Genomic DNA, 18,114 nt, shown 5'->3' with positions numbered 1-18,114 from the left:
GGGGCAGAGGAGCGACATGATCCGTTGTTTATGTTTTAGAAGGAACAGTCTGGCTACTGTGTTGAGGACAGACAGTAGGGAGACAAGGAGAAACACGACACCATTGAGATTATTGCAGCATCTCAGGGGAGAGAGATGAAGATGCGTAAGAGACGGGGTACAATGGAAGTGGAGAAAAACAGCTGGATTCCTGCTGTATTTTGAAGACAGGACCAATAGGACTTGCTGATGGATCGGATGGGGGGAGTGAGAGACGAGAGGGGTCAAAGATGACTCTTAAGACTTTCGTCCTGAGTAACGGGAAGGAGGGAGCCGCCATCAACGGAAATGGTGAAAGCCAGGGTAGAACAGGTTTGAGGGAGGAGATCAGGAGTTTGTTTTTGAAAACTTTATACTTAGAAGTCTGTTAGACACCCAAGAGAAAAAGCATATTTACTGGCTATTAACATTTACTGTATCTCCAATGTTTAGCAGAGGAACTAGCCCTCCAAATACATTGGTTGAATGAAAGACAAGAAAAGTTATTCGAATACTAAGTGAAATAAGTGTCAGATGATCCCATTTTATTTTATTTATACCTGTGTGTACATACACACACACATATTTGTGTAAGAAAAGGCACAGATACCAAAATACTAACAATAGTTATGTGGGATATGACCAAGTGATTTTAACCTAATCTCTTTCTCTTTTTGAGAATCTGTACAACATCTCTATAAAATAGTTTATGTAAAAGGGAGATGTGCTCTGAAAGGTGAGAAGACTATGATTCTAGCCCATCGTTAGCTTCTAGGTTTTTTCAACCATTGCAGAGTTGATGAACCCTTGAATTGTTTACAGGTGGTGTTCTTTATGAATAGGAACACTGTGGCCAGATTGTTCTTTTCTTTTGAAGTATTTCTTCATGATCTACTCCCAAAATTAGAAACAACGGACTGAAAGATATAAAGATTTATAGCCCTTCTTAAACATTGCTAGATGGCTCTGCAGAAAAACTGAACCGATTTAGCATTCCAGCAGTGATAGAATGCCAGACAGTCTATCAGGAAAGATATCCCCTCCTACTAAGTCGGGATTTCAGTTTCACACCAAAAAATTACTTAGCAGCATTTCTTCACCTGCCGTGGGGGCATAAAAAGTCTTCATGGAGGTCTTCCATATTTTTCAGGCGTAGGAATCGGCGTGGTCCACGCTGGCTACGAGAGACGCCTGGCCCATCACCTGGGAGCACACAGCACACCAGCTATCCTAGGAATCATAAATGGGAAAATCTCCTTCTTCCATAATGCAGTTGTCCGTGAGAACCTGCGACAGTTTGTAGAGAGTCTTCTTCCAGGGAACTTGGTGGAGAAAGTAAGTACCTGGCTGAGAAGTAGTTTAAGAGGCTCCTGGGACTGCTGGCTGCCCTGAACTCTTCCTGTGGTCATCCTCAGACCTGAGTTTGATTTTGGGCAGGGCAAGGCACATATTAATTAATTAATTACTCTAACTAAATCATTTAAATGAAGTCTGCCAGAGACTGAAAATTGAAACAGACGAAGTAGAGAGACTGAAAGAATCATCCTTGTCAAAACCGCTGGGAAGATTTACACTGTCATAGGAATCTGAGCCTAAAATGAGAGTGCCTCTTATTTTCTCAGCAAAAAATTAGATCACGACATGGGATGAAGGAGGTCTTTCCAACTCATGCATTTGTTCGTTTAAAGATACTTTTCTTATGAGAGTATTCAAATTAAGTTATATTTGGTTATATATATAACGATTACATCTATTGAAAACACCAGATTCCATGAAATCAGATATTATTTTTGGAACTTTCAAAACATACAGCGATACAACAGTGTGAATAAATTTCACAAACAAAAGATTGAGCTAGAGAAACCAGGCACAGCAATTCACACAAACTATAAACTATGATTTTTGTATTTAAGAAGCATTTTTCCCTCAGTATCTGAGGTTAGAGGTCACAGGAACTAGAAGAAGACTCTGATGTTGCTTTAAATGAAAATGATTCATTCCTTTAATAGAACCAAGGAGAGTGAACATACAGATACTTCCATCCTGTTTCCACACAGCCTGTCCCACCAGGATCATTTTCCACAGAAGAAATATTTGTTGGAGTTAACTTGAAATTGTCAGAGAGCATCGTAGCCTCCTAAAATGATGATAGGTTGTCCTGACAGGTCCTCAAACCTTTTTAAAATGCCTGTTGTATGTCAGACATTATGATAAGTGCTGAGGACACTTTCCAAGGAGCTCGCAGTCTAGTAGGTGATTGTTCCCATCCGATATGTAGAGTGCCCATCCTAGAGATTTGAGAAAGGCTTCCTGGCAGAAATGACCCCTGTACTGAGTTTGCCAGGTGAGAGAGAAGTAGGGAATGAGTTCCAGGCATACAGAGGTAGCCTGCTTTGTATGAAGTAGTCATTAGTGAGTGGGAGAAGACAAGATTAAAGGGGTTAACGGGAATCTCACTGTGAGGGTCTCCTTGAAGGAACTTGGACTTGGCCTGCAGGTGATGGAGCCATTGAAAGGGGCTGAGCAGTGGGGTGAAACGATGAGATTGAGGTTTTATATAGATCATTCTGGAAGCAAAGTGGAAAGATAAACTTTTTTGAACTACTATGAACATTTTCTAGATAGAAATTTAATTTATTCAAGTTTTTAATTTGTTTTCTTGGGATTATTTTAAGGCATAAACAGGGAAACACAAAAGTAGCAATTCAGATGGCAGTGAATGAACTTATGTAATGTATAGGTGGGGTGGGCCCACTTATTTTTATTTAAGCCATTTTAAAAGAGCAGTTGTTGCATTATCTTCTAATAGATTAAAAAGTGCAGTCTATAATTGAGCAAGAACCAACTTTGAAAGCTCATTTTTTTTTTATAATATGGTCAGTAATTGTTTCAGAAAAGATTATGATTTCAGTCTGTAAGGGTTGGATCACATGAAAATATGAAATCAATATCTCTGTTCTTTTAATTAATTTTAGTCAAATAAAGGCAAAAAATTAGTTGTCTGCATTTTTTATTTTTTACAAAACAATCTTTTACACATATTTGATTTTGTTTAATTATCTCCTGACTGGATTATAATGCAGTTGTTAAGAATTAAATGTTGAAACTAACATCCTTTATTCAATTTAAGGTTACAGATAAAAATTATGTCAGATTCCTCTCTGGCTGGCAGCAAGAGAATAAACCGCGTGTCCTTCTGTTTGACCAAATGCCCGTTGTACCACTGCTCTACAAGGTACTTTAGGTGCTGGGGTAATGTTTTCTCTTATTTTGGTGATTTTCTTTTTTGTGAGTAATAGCTCATCCCAAGAGAAATGCTTGAAGACCAGAAATTTGCTTTAACCACCATACACTGAGGACCTACTGATGCTATTACTGTGCTAGTACTTTCCACACACATGATAACATTTAACCTTCAGAAGAACCCAGTGATACAGATTATTATCCCTACTTTTACTGAAGCTTAGAGTGGTTGTATAACCTGCCCAAGGTCTCCCATGTTGAATATCGATTCCCTTGTAGCCTGTCTGATTCCAAACCTGCCCTCTGAATATATACTATACTTCTATCTAGCACACCTCTGGTTATCACCGTGACATGAGATGGGAGAGGAAAGTGCTAAACGGTTGGCATGGTCACTGCCATCTTACATAATTCCTCAAACCTCCCACCCAGTACAGATCTCAGTAAGATGAATATCTTGGTCTGTCTGAAAAAAAGAATTAGTTGTTGTTTAGCTTTGTTGGTATGGTTTTTGTTCATGGAGCACCATAGAATTCCTACAAGGGTATGAGGGTGTAGCAGCCTGAGTGGGGCTGTATAAGCTAGCGTTCATCTCCACCCACTGATGAGAACAAGTCACACTTAATTTAGATGCTGTGCTATCAATTTCATTTCTTCCTCTCTGTTATGCCGTAACAGTTGACTGCTTTTGCATATAAAGATTATTTGTCATTTGGATACGTGTATGTCGGTTTGAGAGGGGCGGAAGAGATGACGAGGCAATACAACGTCAATGTCTATGCCCCCACCATCCTGATCTTTAAAGAACACATACACAAGCCTGCAGATGTTATCCAGGTATGTGAGTGTCACCTTGTTTCAAGATGGCCCTCCCATTTTATCTCAGGGTGTCATATAAATAAACAGCAAAATCGAGCAAAGCAGGAGAGGAGAAGAAACTAGTTTTAATCTCTTCCTTTAGGGACTTCCCTGGCGGTCCAGTGGTTAAGACTCCGCGCTTCCACTGCAGTGGGTGCGGATTTGATCCCTGGTCAGGAACTAAGATCCCACATGCCTCGCAGTGCAGCCAAAAAATTAATTAATTAATTAACTAACTAACTAAATAACATCACTGGAAAAAAAGAAAAAAACCCATAAACTAAGTTAAAGAACACACAATGAATATTTATCTGATCTTAAGATAGGGAAGGGCTAAAAACATTGGGGAAAATCTTGTTGGAAAATCTTAATAACTTGATTATAAGTTTTAAATTTTTATATAAATACTTAAGAATTTTTGATTAAACAATAAGGGAAGTAATTACAACCAATATAAAAGGGATCATTACTTTTAATTTCTAATGAGCTTCTTCTAATCAAGGAGATCAACCCAAAACTTGTTGAGAATGACCACTTAATGAGTACAGAATGACCACTTAATGAGTACAGAGTTTTAGGGTGATGAAAATGTTCTGGAACTAGATAGAGATGAGGGTTGCACAACACTGAATGTACTAAATGCCACTGAATTGTACACTGAAATGGTTAATTTCATGTTATGTGAATTTTACCTCAATTTTTAAAAAATTTTTTAAAACTTCCCCCCAAAACAAAAGGAACAAAATCCTGAGAAGAGATTCAAGTGACTAATAAACACCTTTAAAAAAATAAATCTCACTAATAATCAGAGAAAAGCAAAATAAACATTTTCTTCTCCCATCAAATTGTTAAAGATTTTGGAAGGAAAAATACCCAGTAGAGTTGAGACTACAGAGAAACAGGCACTTCTCTTTCTTGCCTTGCTGGAAGAAGCCTCAAAAGTTTTCAGAAAAGCGATCGGGTGATGGAACATCAACTGCCTAGCAGAAGAGCACCCCTGAGTACCTACTGTGTGCCAAACACTGCTTTCTGTGCTGGGGGTGCAGCCCCGGACAAGATCGACAGAATTCCCCGTCCTGTGTTCTAGTGGGGACGACAGACAGTCAGCATAACATACTCTATCGTGGTATGTTATGTAGTGATACGTGCCAAGGAGAAAAATAAAACAGGGAAGAGGAACGTAGGGTATTAGGGGAGAGGGCTCACATTTTTAAGGTGGAGCAGCCAAGAAGGGCCTCATTAAGGTGACACGAGTAAAGACCTGAGGGAGGTGAGATTACCTTTTAGGACTCTATCCTAAAGGAATAGGAACTCGGGCAAAGAATTTCATACAGAGATGTTAAGTATCATTCATAATACGAAAAATGAGGGGGAAATATAAACATCCAACGGCAGGATAATTACTGGTACATCCCAGAGACTATTATATAGCCATTTAAGATGGCAATTCGAGAATACTTAATGATGGGGATAATTTTCCTAACATAATGTTACAGAGCAAGCAGGATGCAGAATTGTATATGCAGTTTATTCACTGACCTCAGTTTTGTAAAGTCAGTGCATGTGTGCATGTGTACGCATAGGAAAAAAACTAGAAATAAATACATCGAAACATTAATGGTTATCTCTTGATGGCAGAATTATACATTATTTCAATATTTAGGTTTTCAAAAATCCCTATAATGAACATGTATTTTTTAATATTTTTAATGTTTTTTTTTTTTAAATCGTCAAGAACCCTTTGATACTTTCTCTTATAGGAGGCTAGAATGAGAAGAAAGAGAAATTCTATAAAATCCTTTATTTCATTCGTTCAATACATTCGTTGCCTGCCTGCTGAGCACTAAATACAGAACAGCTCTGACATCCAGTGTTAGTCTTTGTCTTCCTTTGACTCACAGTCAGGGGAGGAGAAAGACCGTCCACTGTAGTAAGTGTCTCACTAAGATGTGGGGTTCCTCCGGGTGCCATGTGGACGTAGAAGGGGTCCTGAGACTATGGGACTAGGGTAAGGGTGTTGCGTGTGACAGAACCAGATGGGGAAAGTGGATGGTAAGGAAGGGAGAGCAGGTTTAAGAAGAAGGTAATGAGTTCAGTTGTGGACATAAGAATTAGAACTGCCTTTAGGAAATCTAAGGGGAGATGTCCATCAGGCGGGGATCTAGATCCAAGGAAAGGCGGAGGGGCTGGAATAGAGATTTGTCAATCATCAGTGACTGGTTAGAGGTTGAAGTCTTTAGTGTGGGGAGATCTCCCAGGCATCGTATGTAAAGTAAGGAGAGAAGGCAGCCAAGGACAAAACTCTGGACAATCACCAGCAAATAAAAAGAGGGGGGCTTCCCTGGTGGCGCAGTGGTTGGGAGTCTGCCTGCCAATGCAGGGGACGTGGGTTCGAGCCCTGGTCTGGGAAGATCCCACATGCCATGGAGCAACTATGCCCGTGAGCCACAATTACTGAGCCTGCGCATCTGGAGCTTGTGCTCTGCAACAAGAGAGGCCACGATAGTGAGAGGCCCACGCACTGCAATGAAGAGTGGCCCCCACTTGCCGTAACTAGAGAAAGCCCTCGTACAGAAACGAAGACCCAACACAGCCATAAATAAATAAATAAATAAATAAATAAATAAATGGATCATCACGTTTAAAAAAAAAAAAAAAAACTGCTTTAAAAAAAAAAAAAAAAGAGGGGATGCCTGATGGCGACTAAGAAGGAGCCAAGAGAGAGTCAGGAAGCAAACGAATGCCAGTTGTGGAAGAGAGGAAAGAAGGTCATCTCAATCCAAGATTAATCTGTAAGATTTCCTAAATTGCTTTTTAGTGATAGCTTGTACTCTTGGGAATTGTTATTTATTTATTCCCTGGGGAAAATCATTAATCAAATACGTTAACAAAATTACTGGTACAATGGATGCTTTACCAGTTTGCTCTTTATGAATATAAAACTACATTCTTAACATAAACTGAGTCCTCCCAATGGCAAGGGGCTTAGTATAACACTAGTAGCACTAGTGGTTTCTCTTAGCTCTAGTTAATTTGTTTTCATCTGCTGTACAGTGGTTACGGCCACATGATAATGGGTTTATTCATTCTTCTGTGGATGGACATTTCGGGGCTTTAGGACCAGTGATGCCGTGGACATCACGTGTATCCCAGTGTACCCAATCACAAGTTTCTACAGGACGGCAGTTTTAAAAATGTGGTTCACAGACCCCTGGGGGCGGGAGGGTCCGAAAGACCCTTTAAGAGAGTCTGTGAGATCAAAGCTGTCTTCACAGGAACCACTAAGACATAATTTGTCTTTTCTCTGTGTTGACGCTTGCACCGATGGTGCAAAAGCAATGGTGGGTAAACTTTCCAGTGCATAACCACCAAGTGCACACACCAAGGCCCGGGCACCAGGCTGCCGGTGGCCCTGTGTTCTTCACTCCTAAGCACTCGCCATAACAACACAGAGGATCAACACTCATTTCACTGAATAGCCTTGATGAAGCAGTAAGAAGTATGAATTTTATTAATAGGTAAATTGACACTCAAGTCCACGTCTTTCTGGTATCTTTAATGTTCTCTGTGACAAAACAAGAAGCATGCAGAAAGCTCTGCTGCAGGCCAAGGTGCAGAGGGTGTCCTGAGGACAAATATTTGTGTGGTTGCCTAACTCAGGAGTCTTGAACTAGCCACTTTTCTTTTTTTTTTTTTTTGATGGAACATCATTTTTTACTTGAAAGAATAATTGACGGAAAACTATGGTTACTCAGAGTTAGGCAGACATTTTCTTGAAAATGAATGAAGTGAGCCTGGCATTTTAAGGGAAACAACTCACAGTATCTGTTGCCGATGATAGAATCCAGGCTTCCAAGGAAATTATAATTTTGAAAAATTTGTATCAGCCATCATGACCTTGATAGCTTCTCAAACTTTCTTATGAGATTGGTTCATCGATGTGATGCATTTTTTCATATGAATAAGAAAGTTTGTCAGCATCTGGGAGATCAGTGAACCAATATTTTTCGAATGACCATGCATGAGTAAAAGATCCATTCTAAGTGCAAGGCGATCAGTGAATTTTACTTCCTTTATTTTTGATCCGTGAATTTTAATTTAACAGAGTACTAAAAGTTCATTGATGGGAATTCCCTCACAGTTCAGTGGTTAGGACTCTGCACTTCCACTGCAGGGGCACAGGTTCGATCCCTGGTTGGGGAACTAAGATCCCCCATGCAGCGCAGCCAAAAAAAAAAAAAGTTCATTGACTCCATATAGCAACTAACCTTTAAGGAACTACCATTTGTCCAGTTTCGGTGTAGTGGCAAAGAAAAATATCCATAGTTATCTGAAAAGCTATTAAAATAAACCTCCCTTTTCTAACTATGTATCTGTGTGAGGCTGGATTTTCAACCAGAACAATATATGACCCCCGATTGTGTATAGGAGCAGATATGAGAATCCACCTATCTCTTCTATGAAACCAGACATTAAAAAGATTTGTAAAAATGTAAAGCAGTGTTAATCTTCTCACTAAACATTTTTTGGTTTTGGAAATTATGTGTTTTTTGGGTTTTTTTAATGTTTAAAAAAAGTTATTTATGTTAACATATATGGCTTTATTTTTTTAAATGATTAAATATATATATATATATATATCTTTAACTTTACTAGCTAATGTGTTTTCCTAAGTACATTTCCACCAATCATGTGTGAATGTTCCATTGCTCCATATCCTTGCCAACACTAGACCAATTTAATTTTTCTGACATGAATGGTGTTGATTTTTATCAAATACTTTTTACACATCCATTATGATTATCCAGAGTTTTCTTCTTTCATGTTCTGTAATGCGCTAAATCATATTAATCACTTTCTAGTGTTAAACCTAACTTGCATTCATGAGATAAATCCAACAGGATCATTATTTTATTTTTTTTTTTAACATCTTTATTGAAGTATAATTGCCTTACAATGGTGTGTTAGCTTCTGCTTTATAACAAAGTGAATCATTTATACATATACAATATGTTCCCATTTCTCTTCCCTCTTGCATCTCCCTCCCTCGGGATCATTATTTATATTATGCTTTCAGTATATTGCTGTATTCAGTTTGCTAACATTTTGTTTAGGACTTTAATATTTATGTTCAGAAATGAGATTGACTTTTAACTTCTCTTTCTCAAGATGCCCATGTGAGGATTTGAATCATGAAACGAGATGGGGTGTGTTCTCCCTTTTTCTCTTCTCGGGAAGACTTTGTATAAGATTAGATTGTCCTCCTTGAAAGTTTGGTCAAGACCACCTATGTAAAGCCATCTCAGCCTGAGTTTGTGTTTAAGGAAAGATTTTTGACTACTGACTCATCTTCTTTAATGGTTATAGAACTATTTAACTCTTCTCTTTTTCAGATATTGTTTTATTTTTCTAGAAATTTTTCTGTTTCATCTAAATTTTCAAATTTAAATGTACATGTGTATATATATGTATATGTATATATTTTTAGTTTCTACAACATAGGGAGTGATTCCTCCTCGTCATCCTTTTTTTTTTAAATATTTATTTATTTTTTTGATTGTTCCAGGTCTTAGTTGCAGCAGGCTCCTTAGCTGCAGCTCCAGAGCTCCTTAGTTGTGGCTCCCCAGCTCCTTAGTTGCAGCACTCAGGCTCCTTAGTTGTGACATGCGAACTCTTAGTTTTGGCACGCACGTGGGATCTAGTTCCCTGACCAGGGATCGAACCCTCATTGGGAGCATGGAGACTTATCTACTGTGCCAGCAAGTAGATCCCTTTTTTTCTTTTTTTAATATTTATTTATTTGGCTGCACCGGGTCTTAGTTGCGGCACTTGGGATCTTCGTTGCCACGTGCAGAATCTTCATTGTGGCATGCAGGATCTTTAGTAGCGGCATGCAAACTCTTAGTTGCGGCATGTGGGATCTAGTTCCCTGACCAGGGATCAAACTGGGACCCCCTGCGTTGGGAGCGCAGAGCCTTAGCCACTGGACCACGAGAGAAGTCCCTCGTCATCCTTGATAATGGTTGGTTATTTGTGCCTTCTCTCTTATTTTCATGATTGGTTTTACCAGAGGTTTGTCAATTTTATTAGCTCTTCCAAAGAACCAATTTTGGTTTTGTTAATTCTTCTTCTTATATATTTATTTTGTTTTATTGATCTCTATTTTCATCTTTACTATTTCCTTTTTTCTACGGTTGTATTTTTGCTGTAACTTCTTGATATGGATGTCTAGTTCATTAATTTCTTTTCTATTATATTCATTTTAACATTACTCTCCAAGTATTACTGATACTTTATCTGAGTCCCAAAGTTTTGATAAATAGTATTTTCATTAATCACTTCAAATTCAAAATATTTTCTTATATCTGATATGCTTTCTTCTTATATCAATAAGTTATTCAGAGTTTCTTAATTTCTAAACAAAAAGGGATTTTCTGGTTTCTATCTTAACATTGATTTCTTGTTTAATTGTGGTCAGAGAAGCTACTATATATATAATTTCAGTCCTTTGAAATATATGAAAGTTAGTAATAACAAAGTGGTCATATTACAGTTTTGTTGTCCGCCTTTTATACTCAGTAACATTGTTACTTTGGAGTTTTGTGGGGGTTTTTGTTTGTTCGTTTTTGTTTTTTTGGCCACACACAGCGAGGCATGCGGGACCTTAGTTCCCCAGGGATTGAACCCGTGCCCCCTGCAGTGGAAGCACAGAGTCTTAACCATGAGAATGCCAGGAAGTCCCAGGGAGTTTATTTTCAATTGTTCAGTTTCCTATCAATCTTGCAGTAAATTTGCCTAAAAATTCCAAATTATTGACTTTTTAAATCAGCTAGCGTAGGACTTCCCTGGTGGCGCAGTGGTTGAGAATCTGCCTGCCAATGCAGGGGACATGGGTTCGAGCCCTGGTCTGGGAAAATCCCACATGCCGAGGAGCGACTAGGCCCGTGTGCCACAGTTACTGAGCCTGCGCGTCTGGAGCCTGTGCTCCGCAACAAGAGAGGCCGCGATAGTGAGAGGCCCGCCCACCGCGATGAAGAGTGGCCCCCACTTGCTACAACTAGAGAAAGCCCTCGCACAGAAACGAAGACCCAACACAGCCATAAATAAATAAATAAATAAATAAAAATTAAAAAAAAAAAGAATTAAATCAGCTAGCGTAAAACAGTATACAAAAGTTGTCCAGTGAAAAGAGCACTTGATTTTTCCTTTGACCTGAAATAGCTACGTCATTGCTCTCAGCCCTGCATTTTTTTTTTCTTTTTTTTTTCTTTTTTTTTTTGTCTGTGTTGGATCTTTGTTGCCGCCCGCAGGCTTTCTGTAATTGTGGCGAGAGGGGGCTACTCTTCGTTGCGGTGAGCAGGCTTCTTATTGCAGTGGCTTCTCTTGTTGCAGAGCATGGGCTCTAAGCACGTGGGCTTCAGTAGTTGTGGCACGCAGGCTCAGTAGTTGTGGCTCGTGGGCTCTAGAGTGCAGGCTCAGTCGTTGTGGCTCACGAGCTTAGTTGCTCTGCGGCATGTGGGATCTTCCCGGACCAGGGCTAGAGCCTGGTTCCCTGCATTGGCAGGTGGATTCTTAACCACTGCGCCACCAGGGAAGTCCCAGCCCTGCATTTTTTAAAAAGATCACCACATGTTTATCTGCTCAAATGAGTCTGACTTACGTGGTTTTATTACTTTAGCCAGGATCAGGCACTTCTTTTTTTTGTTTTTTTTTTTTTTGGCCGTGCTGCACAGCACGCGGGATCTCAGTTCCCTGACCAGAGATCAAACCTGTGCCCCCCGCATTGGGAACACGGAGTCTTAACCACTGGACCGCCAGGGAAGTCCCTCAGCTACATGTTTATTAAGCTGTAAGTAAAGCCCATTTTCAGTGAGAAAACTGAATCAGAATCCACTGTCTCTTGGTTTTTCTCCAGGCCCGAGGTATGAAGAAACAGGTCATTGATGACTTTATCACCCAAAACAAGTATCTGTTGGCAGCCAGGCTCACCAGCCAGAAGTTGTTCCATGAGCTCTGCCCCGTGAAACGGTCTCTCCGACAGAGGAAGTAAGGACTGAAGGCTTTGCCCCTGCTCATCAGTGCAGCAGAGGGGCATGTTGCGTTTTACTACAAGGCAATTAAACGTCGACCCTGAGACAGTCAGAATTTATTCTTCATGGAACAAATATTGATGAACAACTATGACAGTGAGGGGTATAACAGCCCAGGGCACCTTAGGACCAAATTATTGGGTGTGCCAGAGAAGATCCCCCTAAGAGGTAACACTTTAGCTGAGCCCTAAAGGATGAGTAGATTTTGCCGGGTGTCAAGGAGAGCCTGGGTCACTGTAGCAGCATGGAGTAGGAGAGAGTTACTCTTCCTACCAAAGTATTTCACACAGGGTGAGCCTCTGGGGGTCTTGGAGAAGGTCTTGGAGAGGAGCCAGGTTAATGACTAAACAGTAGAGAAGTGAGGGTACTGAGGAAATGGTAAAATAATTGAATGGGAATAGCAAGGCTGAGGCATACTTATTCATACAGTGTCTAAAGTCTGGAGATACAGGGAAAATACTTATTATACCTCTTGCAGATTAATGAATCAGTGCCTTTAAATTTAAGGCTGTTTCATCTGTGAAAGCTGTCTGGATATGAAAGGAAAACATTTTGATCACGTTATGTGAAAATACAACTAAAATATTGTTTAAAATAGGAAAAATTCCCTATGTTTCCAGACTTTTCAGTTTCCTTTATAGACTAAGAGGAGAAAGACTTTAATTAAGTGTAAGGCAGGTGATCCTGGACTTTAAGGATTGTTATTTATACCGCCTTCAGAAAATATCCCCAATCCACGCGCTCCTCCCCTTTGTTAGCACCGCCAGCCTAGCCAGGTCACTGTCACCTCTCGTCGAGGCCACCGTGTTAGCCTCCTAACCTCCTCTGCCTCCACTCCGCTTTCCCACCCTCAGTCAGTTCATGTCAGCCAGCGATCCTCCTAACACTGTGAATTGGATCGAGTCCCCCAGTCTCAGGGTCTTTGCACTTGCGGTGCTGTCTACCTGGAGTGCTCAGACCCCACTTCCTCTTATGGCACCTCCTTCACGTCTCTGCTCAGCCAGTCTGATGGAGCGTGACTCCCAGCCCACCCTTGACTCTCTCCCCTTCACTTCTTTTCTTTTTTCATAACGCTTGTCACTACTTGTCATGATCTATCCATCTATCTATTTGTTATCTGCCTTCCACACTGGAATATCAGCTCCATGAGGGCAAGAACATTCTGTCTTACCTGGCATCTATTGAGTGCTCAGTAGTATTTGAGAGAATGAATGAATGATTAGATGCACTTTCCCTTGGCACCACTACAAAGGAAGCCCTTCAGAATGAGGCCCAGTGGCCCTGGCCTCAGATAGGCTCCACCAGCCCTGCCTGCGGTGGGAGAACTGGAACAGGTGCCTTCTGCGAGGCCCTTCTGCATCAAGGGTTCAGTGACCATTGCCTTCAAAGGCATCTCTGAATGTCGTGACGTTTGGTTTGGGGAGAGCATCACCAGTCTAGAAAGAAGCAGGCCCTTAATGCCTTGGACATTTTCTCTCATTAGAGGCTCCCCCATGAAGCTTTCATTCCTAAAACATGCTCGTTCACTTTGTAAATGAACGTCTCCTCTCTTTCACCTTCACTTGCCATTCAGGTTCTAGCCATGGCCTCAGGGATTAAAGTCTTCTCTTTTGTTGACATGCAGGTACTGTGTGGTTTTACTGACCGCTGAGGCTACCAAGATGAGTAAACCCTTCGAGGCTTTCCTGTCCTTTGCTCTGGCAAACACGCAGGACACAGTGAGGTTCGTGCACGTCTACAGCGATCGGCAGCAAGAGTTTGCCAGCACCTTACTGCCAGACAGCGACACGTTTCACGGAAAATCAGCGGTGAGTCGTGGATGCTGTCCTGGTCTCGAGCTCTTCACAAGCACATGGCACTTAATTCCGTGTCCTCCTTTCTCAGGAGTTTTCAGTATAGATTCCAGGAAGTCCAGGAATCTCTGAAGCCTGTTTGTTCTGTTTTGTTTTGCCTTATGTTTTCCGAGTGCTTGGAAGCCATTTGACTTTTCTTTTTTTTTTTTAATTAAAGTATAGTTGATTTACAATGTTGTGTTAATTTCTGCTGTACAGCAGATTGATTCAGTCATATATACATTCTTTTTTATATTCTTTTCCATTATGGTTTATCACAGGATATTGAGTGTAGTTCCCCGTGCTGTCCGAAGCCTGTTTTGAAAGCACTCCTAAACTAGTCTTTTACCGTGCTGATTTCACCTCCTAGATTTTCAGCCTTGGACCTTCACAGAAAGCATCTTCCCTCTGGGTAAAGATTAAAGAGCGTCAGCCCTTTTCACCAGCCTTTCCCCTTGGCAGGTCTAGGCTTACAGTACCTAGTTTGTAGGCTCTTCCTTAGGCTACCAGTAATAGGCTTGCCAAATGTCTCCCTTCTGTGCTTCTGCCTCTTTTACTTCATCCTTATTGATCTCATCTTCCTTTCCCCTCCTTCATCATCACTCTCTGCAGAAGCATGAAATTCTTCTCTGTCTTTTTCATCATCTTGGTAATTATGGAAAAATCTCTCGAAAAAACAAAGGTTTCCTTCTTTATGACATTAAGTCAGAAGTTATAGAACAAAGTCTATTGAGAAGAAAGAGCTTTAACTTTAGCAAAAGCTCTGGAAAGTCACCATAAAACTAATTTCTTTTGTTAGAAAAATGTAAATCTCTTGCAAATATTGTATACTCATCCATACCTGTGTTTGGGCTTCACTAGACCCATTTTTTCCATCCTCCCTGAAAAAAACCCAAGCAACAGTAACTTCGCATTCTTTTGGGAATTCTCATGGTTTTTCCTCTCTTTTTCTCCCAGGTGTCTATCTTAGAAAGGCGCAACACAGCAGGGAGGGTGGTGTATAAAACCCTGGAGGATCCCTGGACCGGGAGTGAGAGCAATAAATTCATCCTTTTGGGTTATCTTGACCAACTGCGGAAAGACCCAGCTCTTCTGTCCTCGGAAGCTGTGCTCCCCGACTTGACCGATGAACTTGCCCCTGTAAGCACGTAGCCCAGGAGAGTGGGCACCGGGCAGGGCTCCTGAGCCCCCAGAGCAACAGTGCCATGTTGGAGGCGGGGGACTTCTCCCTCCGGGGCTCAGGGGTCCAGGCCTGACCGTCACCCATTTTCTCCCTCAACAGATTTTTCTCCTTCGGTGGCTCTATTCTGCTTCTGACTACATCTCAGACTCTTGGGACAGCATATTTCACAGCAACTGGTAGGAGTATTGCCAAGTTTGAATTTCTTTCTGTTACTACCAGGACTGCTGTTTTTCTTTTGAAAAGAGTCCACTCTTCTTTGATTTCAGTGTGGACTCCATAGGCAGGTGGAAGAGTGTTTACATATTTTCAACAACTGTTCCCCTTTTTCTTTGTTTCAGTGACTTGCCTTTTTTTTTTTTTTTTTTTAATTTTTATTTATTTATTTATTTATGGCTGTGTTGGGTCTTCGTTTCTGTGCGAGGGCTTTCTCTAGTTGTGGCAAGTGGGGGCCACTCTTCATCGCGGTGCGCGGGCCTCTCACTATCGTGGCCTCTCTTGTTGCGGAGCACAGGCTCCAGACGCGCAGGCTCAGTAGTTGTGGCTCACGGGCCTAGTTGCTCCGCAGCATGTGGGATCTTCCCAGACCAGGGCTCGAACCCGTGTCCCCTGCATTGGCAGGCAGATTCTCAACCACTGCGCCACCAGGGAAACCCGACTTCCCTTTTTTTATATTTGCTGATTGACCCTTTCCCACTGGTGGGGAAAGAAACGATCAGCCCTGGCTGCCCCGCCAGCTAGCAGAGCCTGGGACCATCCTCTTCATCAGAGCACCTCTGGTGTCCAGCACAGGGCCTGACACACATGGAGTCCAGTGAACAGACGCACAGATGAATCAGTGAATTAATCGGAGAAGGGAGGGCTACACCACTGCCACCCCAATGAGACCATGAGCTCCTGAGGACAGACCATGTCCCACTCAAGTTCGTGCTTCCTGGCCCCCAGCCCAGCTCCTGAAAAACAGCAGGCCTTTGATGGGTGTTTGTGGGTGAATAAAATTTCAGAACACCTAGTGGAGATCTTGAGAAGTCAACTTTTTCCTCCCTTCTCCTCCCCTCTGGGCCACATCTGAATTATTCTGGCCAGAAAAAAAAAATAAAAATAAAAATCAAAGGAAATAATTCCACAGACCTTTTAGTCACCTGATACTACCCTTGACATTAGAATGTTCCTCCATGTTCACAACTTAAATCGTTTGTTACCCCTCTTATTGTTTCCTTCTGCAGAATTTATTCAGCACAGCCTGAGACACAAAAACTTTTTGAATAAGTGATCTGTGCATTAGAACAGTGAGGGGAAAATCTCTGCTTTCACCACCACCACCACCCAAAAAACCCTCTATTTGTATAAGATTAGAAAATGTCAGACTTCCCTGGCGGTCCAGTGGTTAAGACTCTGCACCTCCAACGGAGGGGTTACGGGTTCGATCCCTGGTTGGGTAACTAAGATCCCACAAGCTGCACGGCGCAGCCAAAAAAAAAAAAGGTGTTTGTTGATGTGAAAGCTTTTTGGTTTGGGGTCGTTTAGGGGTTTTTTTGAGCCAGAGAGAAGAAACCTAAAACCGTTAATTGGCACGTCACAGCAGCCCACATAGAGCTGACCAGAGCCTGTGAACTTCCTTTTAGGCGGGAAATGATGCCCCTTCTGTCCCTGGTCTTCTCTGCCCTCTTCATCCTCTTCGGCACTGTCATCATTCAGGCTTTCAGGTAAGCACCTCCATGTCTGCTCAGCGCCGTGTCTGAAGGGTGCGCCCCAAACCTTACAAACCTTCTGTAAAACTCCCTTTTCTTACTTCAGTGACTCAAATGAGGAGCGAGAGTCAAGCCCTCCAGACAAAGAGGAAGCTCACGAGAAGACCGGGAAGACAGAGCCAAGCTTCACCAAGGAGCCCAGCAGGTTGCCCTAACCAAACGCCGGCACCTCGCCCTCAGTAGCAGCCCTGCAGACCGCAGGGTCTGATAAGCAGCGTCCGAGGGTCTAGTACAGCTAAGAACCCTGGCTCCCCTCCTTGTGTGAGATGTGGATTTAGGCAAGAGTCGCAGCTGAGGAGCGTTGACTGAGACTGCCTAGGCGTTCAGACACAGAACTAGTTATCTTCTCCTCAGTACCCTGAGTTCCTCAATCCCAGATTTAATAATGAAGGCGGGAAGGAAGCAAAGAAGCATGTCAGGGAGATGCTAGATGAGCCAGAAGCAGAGAACGGTGCGTCACCCTAACTGTGTTGACGGCCTTCGTCCTGTCCTAAAGCCGCTTCTACACCAACTGAACGGCAGCGCCGGCAAGGCTCTTTATAGGCCCGGGATAACCAAATCGGGGTCAGTCCTGCCCTGCCCATGTGTCAGGCTCGAGACTATTAAATAACATATCTAGTCTGGTTAGAACATATCATTTTCTTCCACTTGTTCCTTTTAAAAGTCATGGCATTCCCTTATCCTACAAGATCTTAATTCCTCAGTTTTTCTCCACAGCAAGATTCCTAAAAAAGGGTTTGTGGAGGTGACCGAACTCACAGATGTAACGTACACCAGTAACTTGGTACGCCTGAGGCCAGGCCACATCAACGTGGTCCTCATCCTGTCAAATTCCACCAAGACCAGCCTGCTGCAGAAATTCGCTTTGGAGGTCTACACGTTCACTGGGTGAGCTCCTGTGTGCACGTGAGAGGGGGCGGGGGGTGTGGAAGGAGGAGGGGGAGAGCCTGCATTCTTGGGTAAGGAGGGAGCTGGAGGGGCTTTATCCACGCAGCATGATGTGCCCGTGACCTTTCCAGCCCAGACCTCTAAGCCATCATGTGGGGACCTTTCTTCCCCTTGACTGTTGGTTCTGAACAGAAGAGCTTGAACTCAGTCTTCCCTGAGCCCTTTCAGGAAACTCTCTTCTCTAGCTCTTGTGT

General features: G+C 42.1%; 2 protein-coding genes across 2 annotated transcripts in view; one reads left to right on the top strand and one right to left on the bottom strand.

Annotated features, from left to right (window-relative positions):
- The window catches only part of AGMAT (agmatinase (putative)), a 45,112-nt gene that overhangs the window by 13,924 nt on the left and 13,074 nt on the right, over positions 1 to 18,114 (bottom strand). The gene's annotated exons all lie outside the window — the stretch shown is intronic.
- Positions 1 to 18,114, top strand: part of DNAJC16 (DnaJ heat shock protein family (Hsp40) member C16) — a 37,807-nt gene that overhangs the window by 16,074 nt on the left and 3,619 nt on the right. The window contains exons 5-14 of the mRNA XM_082423844.1: positions 1,169 to 1,353; positions 3,149 to 3,253; positions 3,940 to 4,098; positions 12,035 to 12,165; positions 13,834 to 14,017; positions 14,999 to 15,181; positions 15,324 to 15,400; positions 16,847 to 16,927; positions 17,019 to 17,117; positions 17,690 to 17,860. Of these exons, the coding sequence (XP_082279970.1) occupies positions 1,169 to 1,353; positions 3,149 to 3,253; positions 3,940 to 4,098; positions 12,035 to 12,165; positions 13,834 to 14,017; positions 14,999 to 15,181; positions 15,324 to 15,400; positions 16,847 to 16,927; positions 17,019 to 17,117; positions 17,690 to 17,860 (1,375 nt within the window). The remainder of the gene's footprint in view (positions 1 to 1,168; positions 1,354 to 3,148; positions 3,254 to 3,939; positions 4,099 to 12,034; positions 12,166 to 13,833; positions 14,018 to 14,998; positions 15,182 to 15,323; positions 15,401 to 16,846; positions 16,928 to 17,018; positions 17,118 to 17,689; positions 17,861 to 18,114) is intronic.

The sequence above is a fragment of the Balaenoptera physalus genome (genome assembly GCF_965194825.1).
Source record: "Balaenoptera physalus genome assembly, chromosome: 1".
NCBI classification, from domain to species: Eukaryota; Metazoa; Chordata; class Mammalia; order Artiodactyla; family Balaenopteridae; genus Balaenoptera; species Balaenoptera physalus.
Note: the sequence above shows the minus strand (reverse complement) of the source record. Positions and strands in the feature narration are given on the sequence as shown.